This window comes from Petaurus breviceps, unplaced genomic scaffold (genome assembly GCF_028583685.1).
Source record: "Petaurus breviceps papuanus isolate PSGF00001 unplaced genomic scaffold, PetGlider_PUasm1.0 224, whole genome shotgun sequence".
Lineage (NCBI taxonomy): Eukaryota > Metazoa > Chordata > Mammalia > Diprotodontia > Petauridae > Petaurus > Petaurus breviceps.
The window spans coordinates 3857636-3869873 of NW_027185887.1; the positions used below are offsets into that span (position 1 = coordinate 3857636).

At 39.5% G+C, this 12238-nt stretch overlaps 1 protein-coding gene across 10 annotated transcripts in view; it reads right to left on the reverse strand.

The window, feature by feature from the left end:
* The window catches only part of MBP (myelin basic protein), a 229639-nt gene that overhangs the window by 12769 nt on the left and 204632 nt on the right, over positions 1-12238 (reverse strand). For 6 of the 10 annotated variants that reach the window (XM_069094993.1, XM_069094987.1, XM_069094985.1 and 3 more), the window contains 3 exons: positions 3521-3628; positions 2518-2553; positions 2195-2227 (listed from right to left, as the gene is read on the reverse strand). In XM_069094993.1, coding sequence (XP_068951094.1) covers positions 2195-2227; positions 2518-2553; positions 3521-3628 — 177 coding nt within the window. Of the gene's footprint in view, positions 1-607; positions 654-2194; positions 2228-2517; positions 2554-3520; positions 3629-12238 lie in introns of all 10 variants that reach the window. The other 4 variants (XR_011169609.1, XM_069094990.1, XM_069094989.1 and 1 more) reach the window with 2 other exon arrangements.

Below are 12238 nucleotides of genomic sequence, written 5' to 3' on the forward strand. Positions count from 1 at the left end.
CACAGTACTTCCAGGGGTCTCAGTTTCCTTATCTATAAAATGAAGGGCTTGACCTTGACAGCCTCTAAAATCTCATTCATTTCTAAAGTTATGATCTTGAGGCAGAGGATTTATAACTGGAAGGGGTCTTAAAGACGACCTAGTCCAACTTCATCTTACAAAAGAGGAAACTGAGACCTAGAGGGGTTGATTTTCCCAAGATCATATAGATAGGAAGTAGCAGAGTTGGGATTTGAACCCAGGTGGTTATGACAAAATCTAGGGGTCTTTCCCCTACACCAAGCTGCCTCTTAAAAAAAAAGATATATTGGCATCCTTTTCATTTGCCAAGGTGATTTGTCTATAGATCTAACTTTTTTAGAAGTCCCCCACACACACTTTTTAAAAAAACTTTATAAACCCTCATTTGTCAGAGACATTTCTGCAAAGTTTTTCTTTTAAGCTGAGCAATGGAAGGCTATAGATTTTGCCACAGGCAAAGTCCTCTGGGAGGGAAGGGGTTGGGAGATAGGGTCTATGTGCTTTGCAAATTTGTGAAGCAATCTGAGGGACTGATGAAGTGTTTAGATGAGGCCAGATTAGGACAGCTCTGCTTCTGGATACCTACAGTGCCAAATTTTCCCATTTCTGCTCCTCATGTCCCACTCCTTTTGCTGTGGAGAGAAGAAAATCTTCTATTGGACACTCCTATTGCAGGGGAACTGGAGTCTCCCACCCCCTCATAAATCCTACTAAGGACTTCCCTGTGTATACCCACTCCCCCCACCCAGTCCCCCCACCCACATCCCAGGGTCAAAGAATCAGGCTCAGAATAGATTTAAGAACACTAAAAGATAAGGGTCCTTTCCCAGAGTCCTACTGGAATGTCTCCTCCAGCTTTGGAGGTGACCTTGGGTTCTCAAAGACTATTCCAGTGGAGCAAAGCTCTTATAGACCCAACCACACTAGAAAAGTCCCAATACAGAATGGATGTCTTGTCTTCTAAGGTCCAGTCTAGCCAAATTTGGAGAGGTTCCTCCCTAGAAAGGTATTCATTGGATTATTGTTTTTTCTAGCCACAATGTCTCAACACCTATGAAAGGTACCAACTGCCTGGTGCAATGAGTACCTAACTGGCAGAATCTCAGTCCCTTGGGCTCCTGAAATAAATAATAACATGGCTTATGGTTCATTCCAGAGAAAATGCCCTAGAAAGATGATTCAAAAAAATTTTTTTTCAGTCATTTAGGTTCTCCTGGAAGCATTCAATTTCTATATCTCCAGTAAAGTGTATTAATAAGTGATTCTTCGCCCCTGCCCCTCCTGTACTTTAGAGAATGGTACAGTCTGTGTTTGTGAAATGGGAATAAAATAAAGCCTACTGTACAACAGTAGCCAAAGAATTGTATCAACCTCAACTGGGAGACCTTTGAAGAATAATTGAGAGATCATAAGGTCATGGTCATTTCTAGTAAATGAGAGAGAAAGGGCAAACCCTACTATATAGAGTTTATGTTTATTGAGCTTTGTGGTCTTGCCATCAGATGTCTACAATTTCTTTTTTTTTCACTTGATTTTTAAGTTCAAATAGTTTAAAGGCAAAATCTTATTTTAAATGGAATTTTCTTCTGTCTTTTTCTTCTAATAAATGTAATTAGTTTTTTCCCTCAAAAGCTCCACTGAAAGGTCATATTTTTTTTTCTAACTCTGTCAACACTGCTGCCCTCTTCCAGACCCCAGGACTCACTTCCCTCATTTCCTATGCTTGAGGAAAAATTGAAGTTGGCCAGATGAGGTGCTACCGCTCTGTATTACAAGAAAAAGCAGGGTTGGGTAACCAACTCTACTTTTATCTTTTCCCCACCCCTCCCATCCAAATAAATAAATAAAAGAAAGAAGGAAAGAAAGAAAGAGAGAAAAGGAAAACAGCCGAATCTTCCAGGAGCCTTGAAGGAGAAAAGGTGGTTTGCTATGCATGAAGTGGGTTTGGCCCAATGGTGCTAAAGCAGAAGAGTTCAGTCACTATGGAAAAGGCCACATTTCCCATTCAGAAGCAAAGCGCCCAGATTACAGCCACAAGCAAACTGCTGTTTACAGGGAAGAAAAGGATCGGAACAGATTAAGCAACTGAAAAGATGATCAGAACAGAAAAGTCGAGTGGCTGCAGAGGCTAGACAGGCAGAGGGAGCCAATGGAAAATGCAGTCATCACCTACCCAGCTAAATCTGCTGAGGGACAATCCTCTCCCCTATACAGGAAGACAAAGAAACAGTAACACGGTCAACAAACACAGAGGAGACGGGCTCTCCAGACCCCACAGACACAATGAGCCCAGAATCCAGCGAGCACGAGACGGGCACCAGACGCCTCTCCGCACGCGCTGGCTGGTGAGGAGAGAAACTCAGCCCCTCTCCTACCTGCTTTAGGAACTTCCAGGGAACGACTAAAGAAAAAGGATAACTTTTAAAAAATCAGCTTGGGTTGCTCTCCTTCTGTCCCCACCCCCACCCCCACAGTCCCTCCAAGGTCAGGTCTTACCTTTCCTTGTCCTGCAGGTGGTGTCCGAGGTGACACCTGGAAGACAACGCAGAGAAAGGTGAAGCAGTGGTTCCTTGGGACCTTCTGCTAACTGCCCTTTGGGCTGCTAGACAAGCCTCTAAGCGGAAGGGTCCCTTGCTCTTACAAGCCGAGAGGTGCTTGAAATGCCTAACGCCGGAGATGCATGAGACCCTGACAATTCAGGCCAGGCTGCCCCAGGTGTGAAAACAACCTACAGGATTTAGGACTGTTGGGGTTTTTTTTTTTGTTTGTTTGTTTTTGTTTTTTAAAAACAAGGTTATTTTACATTGCTTCCTAATACCACACAGGTATCCCAAGGAATATTTGTTCAGAAAATATTTGAGACAAAAAACATTGACTTCCATAAGACAGTGGAACTTTTCTGCTTTAACAAATGTTTGTTGCATTCTAAGTTATCTGAAAGGAGATATTTCTTTGTTCTCCTTTGTATCCACAGTGCCTGGCTATATTAAGTGCTTAATAATTGCTTGTTGGCTGATTGACAACAGTGTCATGAATATCATGTGGCATCTTGGTTCTTTAAGTAACTATCAATCATGAACTAATATGTCTCAAATAATCTGTTTAAAAGAATTGAAACACACAGCCAAATCCAGAGATTGGAAAATTAATTTTAAAAAGTAAAATTTAAAAATACAACTTATTCTATGTGGTTTAGTCTCAAGTAAAAGTTCTCCAAATACACAGAAGGATCACTTTATGAAAAATGGAATGAGGATGGGCTTGAACTTGAGCTCTGCCTACTATAAGTCTCAATTGTCTATCTCATCTTCAAGATCAGGGCCCAGTACTTTTAAGGTAGAAAGCATTTGCTGCTGCTTGTGGTTTGCCAACAATAGAATCATCTGTTCCAGAACTTTCCTTCAAGTTAAGGGTCACACCACAGAGATAGCTAATGACCAATTCATTTTCCCAACAAACATCTTTCTTTTCCCAAAGATCCCACAAGGAGGACACTTACAATGTTCTTGAAGAAGTGAACTACAGGGTTGTCATCATAAGTGCGGCCATGCTGAGACTTCTGTGGCAGGGAGCCATAGTGGCCAGCTCTTGTTGCATGATGTAGATCCTGAAATGCAAGATACAAAGCTTGACATAAAGATACTGCAAAGTGGACATAAACAAAGAGTCACAGAAAGTCAAACGTAGAGGTTTAAGTGAATACCTGAAACAAGAAAGACTTTTTTTTTTCAAGTGCAAGCATTTTTTCAAATATAATACACATTTTTCTATACCATGGTAGACATTGACATTCATTTTTCCATTATTATGTAGAAGTGTACATGTTACAATATATGTTATTGAAAACATGACCTGTAGTTTGCTTTGGGAGCAGCTTGTTGTTACAATTCTGGCAGAGCCATGCCTGTTGAAGTTATAATTTAGAGTATCAGACAATGGCTTAGCCCTCAGTGTTAGGTCAGGGGAAGGGCAATTCTGTTTAAGGCCAAAAGAAGGTGAAGGAAGGCACACAAAGATATCACTCTGTTATCCAGGCTGTCAGTTTTGATGAAGGGAAATATCGGAGGAGCCACCCATTGACTAACTAGTAAAAACAAAAGAAGTATCAGACCATTAACTTTGAAGAGGTTACATAGCATGAAATAGCCTTGGTCAACTGAAATGGATGTCTTGTGCTCTAACAATAATGGGGTCTGCACAATTTGGCACAATAACTGCCACATTTTGATTTAACAGGAGGTAAAGATGTAAGCACTGTTGGGTATGAGTGACCCATGGCAGATTCATGATCACTGGGAGCCATAACTTTCTAGCTCAGTAAATACAGCAATAACAAGGGGGCACAAGGTAGTCACCAACCGAGACCATTTCATCACAGTCAAGAAAAGAATGAATTCATAAGGGGAAACTACTGCTCTTTCAGGATCCATACATTCTGTGGATAACAATAAAAATTCCCAATACTCAACAATACCAAAGACTTTTAAGATACTTAAGAGTGAGAGAAAAAGCAAGGAAGTTAGTCATACAAAATTCTATAGGAGAAGAGGCAAGGAAGAGGAAATCAGCAAAATGTATAACTGGAAAAAAAAATGGTGAACTGGCCATTCTGTGAGAGCAAGGGATAACCAATAAACATTTCACTAAGATCCATACTATATCAAGAAAATGAGCTAAAGGCCTAGCAGGATGAAGGGACTTTATGTGGTAGATGTAAAAGAGGACATGAGCAAGGATGGGAAAACATGACTAGCTTGTGATCTCTACCCACATCTCTAAGATCACATATTCATTAGACTGTAGCAGAAAAGAGAAGAAACTCCATTTGGGTATAATGAGTCCATTAAAAATTTAATGATGTTCAATGAAAAAAATCCACCAAAAACCTTGCAAAAAAGCATACCCAAATTAACATTTGACAACTAGGTGTCAAAGTGGTACAGCCTAGGCTAGGCCTGGAGTCCAGAAGTTCAAATCCTGGCCCATGTGTTTATATAGCTGTACAACCCTGAGCAAGTCACTTAAACTCTCTGAATCCCAGGCTTGTCATAAGTAAAATAAAAATCTGCAAAATAAAGAGCACCTACCTTCATGAAGATCAAAAGATAATAGATGTAAAGAACTTTGCAAGCCTTCAAGTAATATGTAAGTAATATTTTAAATTATTTCTCTCTTGTATGCCCTATTTTGCATTATTAGTCTGCCTTGGTTTTTCTCTTTAACATGCAAAATTGCACATAAATACACATGTTCTGCTGCTTGATTATGTTATGAAGGTGCAAGTATGAAAAAAAGAGAAAAAGGAGAACAGAAAGACTCTCTTATAAGGTCAGGTTAACTTGTTATAGCCATCATTCAGTAAGGTATCGTCAAACTACTCTCGCTAAGTGTGTTAAAATGCAATAAAAAGCCATTCCCCCCTACCCCCCAATGGGTTTATTTTTCACATTAGGTTTATGAGACCTGTTCTCTTTCAAATGGGTGTTTTGCTACAGGCAAGATTTACATGTATGCCATGAAGTTTTTTATATTCTTTTTCTTGATTGTGGTTTCAAAAGTTACAGTAATACAGAACCCTGCAGGAATTGTTATGTTTCCAAACAATTCCAGGTGGGTAACAAAGAGATTCCTATCATTTTCAATAGCTTGGAGTAATTTTAGTGGATTGCATTGTCATCAAAAATGGGTGAACAGGAGCTGAAATAAACATTGCCTACCAAGAAGTGAGTAGTTTGATTTCTAAGGATAAGATTACAGCTCTCCTTTCAAAATGCTTATACTATTAACAAAAAAGGTGTCTGGATGATGCTTATAGCATTTCAAACTTTAATGAGATTAAACATAATTTTCTAACTAGTAGAATGAATATAAGCCAAATGAAACATGGTTTAGGATGCCCCCATGAGGAGACAGATTGGGATACCATCATTTTCCCTCAAACCAGCTGCTCCCCAGACAACCTCCCTTCTGACCTCTGTCAACAAGCACCTTTCTCCTAAGTTACTGAGGCTTGAAATCTTGGAGTAAATTTTGATTTATCCCTTATAGCAAGTCAGATATTTGATGCATTTTCTTTCAAAAAACTCATGTCTGTCCTTTCCTTATGAATTACCTTTATCTAGCCTTTCTGTCACTGTCCCAGACTACTGCAACAGCCTCTTAACTGGCCTTTCTTAGTTGATGCCAGGCTCTTCTCAAAGCTCCAAAGCCAACCTTCATACATATGTCTTACACAAATGGAGTGTGATCTCATCTTTAAAAAATCTTTCCTTTAGCCATGCTGATTGAAACTCATCTCTGTATGTCCATCCTGTACAGAACCAGTCCTTGTCTTCCCATAAGTTCACCAGTTGGAAGTCTACTCAACATACTGGGGTCTTTCCTTAATTTCTCCTGATATTCCTTGCTCACCCTGAATGAATGACTCCTATTCCTCTTGAATCAACTATTTCTTTGATGGAACAAAGTAAGCAGAGTCAGGAAAATAATGTACATAATGCTTACCAACACCCCCCTCCCCACAAATGAAAGGGAATATTGCAAATTTATAAAGAATATGTTTAGCCCCAAAGAAAAATATGAGACAACATCTTCCTCTACTCTGCAGAGTTAAGTAGATAGGGGTAAGTGGGGTCCACAGGTATGGAAAATTGCATCTGATGTCAGATTTTATCAATGTAGTGATTATTTTTGCTCATTTTTCCTTCTTTTTTTCCTCTTCTTTTTAATTTTTAAAAGAAGGAATGGCTTTCCAACCTCGCTAATGTTTTTCTATGAACTTGAAATAACATCTATTCTACCGTCTGTGTGCCTGTCCCAAATCTGACTATCCTTCAAATGGAACCAGTCAACATGTCTTTATTATATGTCTACTGTGAGCAGAGTACCACATTAGACTGGGGGTGGGAGGGTGCAGGGAGGACGGGAAGGAAACGAATTTAGAGAACAATGAGGACCTTTAACAATAAGGGCCTTTAAAGTTCTTAAAATTGTGTTGGGGAGAGGGGGATAAAACAGACATCTATAACCTACAATATTACACAATAATCCTGTTAGTTATATACCAAAGTGTTAGTGGGGTCTGACAAAGAAGGGAAGGCTTTGAAAAGGAGGTAGTACTTGAGCTGAGCTTTAAAGGATGACTAGGAGCTCAACAGGAAAAGATGGGGAACTGTGGAGAGTGATCATTCTATGCCTGGAGAGCAATGAAGCCCTAGCAGAGAATTGTGAAGGGCCCCCCCCAAAAAAAAAGTGTTTGGGAGTGGGGCAGAAAGCTGCCCAGTCTGACCAAAGCATATAGTGCATGGAAGGGAACAAGGTGAGATTTGGGTGAAAGGGAGTGTGCCTAGCACATTTGCAGTTTCATGTACAATCATCTTTTTTTTTTTTATTGTACTATGTTACAGAAATGCTTGTTTTATTCCACAAATTAAAAAGAAAATCTTAAAAAGAATAGGAGTGTACCACAAGATTGTGGGGGCTCTGGAATGCCAGGGGGAAAAGCTAGAACTGGAGAAGCAGCAAGGAGTCATAGAAGACTATTAAAAACTGTTAACCACCTAACAGGACCTATGTTTAAGAAATATTGCTTTGGCAGAAATAGGATGCATGGATTAGAGGAGGGAAATCGCATGTGTGGGAAGACCCAGCTCCACTTTCTCCCTGAAGACTTCTCTGAGTCTTCTAGTTCTCTCCCCTAAACTAAAACAAGTATAGTTGTACCACGTGGTTCAGTGCTTAGATATCTCTTATTTTCTTGTAGAGCTCTTTCCTCTTGTCTCCTCAGCAAGATAGTAGCTTGCTTAGGGTCTTGTTTCCCAGTTGGCAAAATGGCTACAATAAAATAAAGGAATGTGTGCCCCATGCCCTCCCTCACTAGCTTCTTATGAGGTATGTGAAAACCCTTTTAAAAAGCATGAAGTACCATAAAAATGTAAGGCATTGTTATTATAGGCTCACAGGAATGTGACCAGAATTACATAGACTGAATTCAAAGTTCCTGACCTCCTCAAGAGGAGACTACTACGGGAATGAGAACTTTCAGATAACAGACTGGCATGGAAAATAGCAAGAGCTCTTCAGCTAATGAGCCTAGGGGCTGCTGGGAAATGGTTCTCTTCAAAGCTCTCTAGCTCTTAGGGTCTGGAAAGTATGCCCAGAGAGGTTATTTACTAAACACCAGCCCCGTGGTCTGAAAGAATTAATGCACACTTAAAAAGGAAGCAATTGACTCCCTCATAAAGTATGTTGGACAGACTAAGAAAATAGGAGGCATTTTGAATTCTCATTTTTTCCACATGCTGAAAATTATTTCCTAGCTTTTGAGTCAAGGTAGTATCATTCCATACTGAATCATGCCCAGCTTTTGATGAAATGTAAACAAGAATCTTAAAAATGAGAGAAAAAGAAAGAAAGAAGAGTCAGAGGCAGAAAAACAGAGGGACAGAGAGACAGAAAGGGTGGGGGGGAGATAGTGAGGGAGAGAAGAAGGGGGATAGACAGATGAATGGAGGAGAGCAGAAAGAATGTTCATATAGGGCAGCTAGGTGGTGAGTGACTAGAACACTGGCCCTGGAGTCAGGAGGACCTGAGTTCAGATTTGACCTCAGACACTTGACTTACTAGCCTGTGTGAACTTAGGCAAGTCAACCCCAATTGCTTTGCCTTGCCCCCTCCAAAAAAAAAAAAAAAGAAGTTTTATATAAAAATGCATTCCTACATTTAGAATAAATTTGCATAAAGAGTAAAATAATATAATGTATGAACATGAAAAATGATGCTTGATGTCATCAGTAATGATGTCAATCAGAGGGGCCTGAAAATTAGTGCTGTCTGAAGGCTTTGTAATGTTAATGACCGGTTACTGATTAGTGTCGTCACACTAAAACGTGATCTTTCCATGGACGTACATGTGGAAATGCTATTATTTCATTTACTTTTATTTCAATTCTTCTAGCTAAAAAGCTGAGTGTCAGAATTCAGGCTACAGTTGTGTGGGCATACATACATACATATACACATATGTGTATATATATATTTTTTTTTTGCATGTATACTTACAAAATAATAAGAGAGCTGACTTCACATAACACTTAGTGCTAAGTATTTTTACACAGTACTTAACAGGCATAATTTCTTTTGATCTTCACAACAATCCATGATCTAGTAGTGTAAGAAACATCATACCTGAAGAAAACAAGGCTCAGAAGTAGTAAAGGATAGGGTTGGGACTGACACCTAAGCCTTGTGATCCCAAATTCAGTGATTGTACTACTCTTACAATGGCCATATATAGCATGGTATCACAGCTAGAACGTCTAGCCTCAGTCAGGGAGATCCCCCTATGTTATAAGTTTTGTTTCTTTTTGTTGTTGTTAAAGAGAGATTCTTGTACTTTTTTTGTTAATGGTTTTAAATTATAATTATGTTTGGTATATTAGAGAATTTAATATGAACCATCATTCTGTAGCCAGAAACAGGAAGCAGAGAATGTGGAGAGAACATCCATGAGTGGTAGCTGAAGAATTTAAAATAGTAATTTAGCAACATTTCTATCTGGTGCCCTTTCATAGGCTTTCAAATAGGTCCTCTTTTTTATTCCTTTGTATGCCTTCATATGAGGGGGTGAACCCAAGAAAAGGGTTAAGGAATTCACCCTTAGCGGATAGAACAAGAATGTCAACTAATTATGAGGGTGTCTTCATTTGGCCCCTTTACACAGCTTAAAGAAATGTCTGTCAGTACCACGTATAGTACTGTGGGATAATCACAAGGGTACATAAACGGAGTGAACGGGACTATTTCAGTCTTGTTTCAATGCTTTTTAACTGAAGGTATGCCATTAAGTCATAACTCAACTTCCCTTAATAGTTCCAAATTATCACCTACCTGAAAATGGATGGCTTCATTTTCAGAATGAATTCAAGCAAGATGACATTACTATGTTGAAGTCATTTGAAGGGGTCAAGCACCTTTCTAAGAAAAGAAATACATAACTTTCTGCTCAGCTGAATTCCATTCATACTCAAGGCAGGTACAGGCAGAGGAAATTGTACCCTTGGGGTAACTTATCATGGAGTCATAAAACTGAAGAGTCAGAAGGAACTTCAGAAGCCATCCAGTCCAACACAAAGCCCAAAGAAGCCCACCCTGTAACATACCCGACAAGTGGTCTTCCAGCCTCTGCTCAAAGTTCTCCAAGGAAAAGGAACCCAACACCACTTCTGCAAGGATCCCATTTCACCGTTGGACTTTAACAATCTTTTCCCACAGCAGTCTTTTCCCTGCCTCATTTTTCAGTGTTTCCCTATCTCTGGGTTTTTCTTTTAAATTGCACACTGTTCTGGGAGGGAAATTTCTAGCTGCTTAGAGGGGAGTTTCTCACTTTGCACTCCCAGAATCAAAGGGATTGGGCCCCCTGGAGACCACAGAGGAGAGGCCAGAGTTGGAAAAGGGAGGGAAGAATTGCTAAAGGCACACTTTGCCCATTTTCTAGGTTTCCCTAGGGTTAGAATTCAATCTACGGAACATTTAGAAATAATTGAAACTATCACTGTTTGAAGTGCAGCTGTTGGAAGTAAGATTTGTGGGAGTGACTAAATAAATTGCTGTACATAGGATCACTGATTTTTAGTTGGAAAGAAGCTGCCTTAAGGGGTGCTTATTGTGCTTGTAGGTATAAGGGACTACAGAGAATTCAGAGAAAGTTTGAGGAGACTGCATAAAGTGAAGAATTGCTGAGTGAGGACCTTAAGCATAACCAAAAGAACATTGTAAATAGTGACTACAGGGCGGCTAGGTGGTGCAGTGAGGAAAGCACCGGCCCAGTAGTCAGGAGGACCCAAGTTCAGTTTCAGCCTCAGACACAACACCCACACAAAAAAACTAGCCATGTAACCTTGGGCAAGTTACTTAACCCCAGTTGCCCTCCAAAAGGCAACAAAACAAAACAATGATGTAAATGAAGGCAACACAAAAGGGTAGCATAACTAGTCAAAGACAATGGACAAGGTGGATACCAAATGAATGACTAAGGGTAGGGAGTAACAGACAAAAGTAGAAAGTGATGTCCACAGTGAGCCCCCCAGGCTCTCTGACCTTTTATGTAACTTTATATTGTAGGGGCTTTGGTTGTTTGTTTGCTTGTAAAGTAGCCTGTTTGCTACTTTATCCATAAACATTATTTAGTGAGTCTTTGTTTTACCAAGTTTTGGAATTTTCCTTGAACAAAATACTTCCCAAATTCTCTGATTAAGAATTTTTAGGTCAGCTGCTGAGAGGTGTGTTTAATTAGCTAATTGCTTCTTCCTCTTCTTACTTTTTTTTTGACTGCAAATTCTAAAGCAGTTCAGTAGTGCTAATTTTTTCTGAGATGAAAGATCAAAGGAATTAAGTAGACTGCAAGCTTTAACAAAAATAAGAAATTTTTTTAAAATGAGGAATTTAGTCTGGAGACAGAAATTCAATATCTGAATAATTTTGAGGTTAATTTTGAAGACTATATTCCATATATTCTGAATAAAGTAATCATAAAAAGTATTGACCTAGAGAGGCTCTCTAGAACAACGAATGCGATCACTACCTCATAGAACTGATGAATGAAGCAAAAGGCCCTGCTGAGTAATATTTGTATGGGCTTTTGGTCATGGATGTTGTCTTCTAACCTGGAAGTGAATTATATGAGGAGGCAGAATATTATGGTGGAAAGAAAAACAGAAAACTTCAGTTTAAAGCCCAGTTCTGCTGCTTGCTACTTTTGTGACCCTAGACAAAGCACTCTGTGATTTGGGGCCTGGATGTGCTGATATGTAAGATGAAGGGACAGTCTCTTTGGCCCTTCTAGTCTCTAACTTACTGCCTTTCAGAGTTGGAAGGGACCTTCTTTTGGGTTCATTAAATCAAACCCCACTTGCCCCGGCTCCCAAAGTTTTTAGTCCCATGCACAACTTCTTGATTGCATAATATAAGAACCTGCAAAGGTTTAAATGATGCCATTTAAAGAAGAGTCATTTGATAAAAGAATTCCAAGAGGTTTCTTTTGGAAATAAGAGCTAACTCTCAGTTGCTCTGTTTTGCTCTCAGTCTGAGATAATATTCTTCACCAGCAAGGGGAGCTCTTCCCCATTCCTTTCCAATTTATTATCTATTAACTAAGAAGGAATCAAAAGGAGATTCTCATCTCATTTTCTCTCCAGTTGCTTTGGGGCTGTGAATTCTT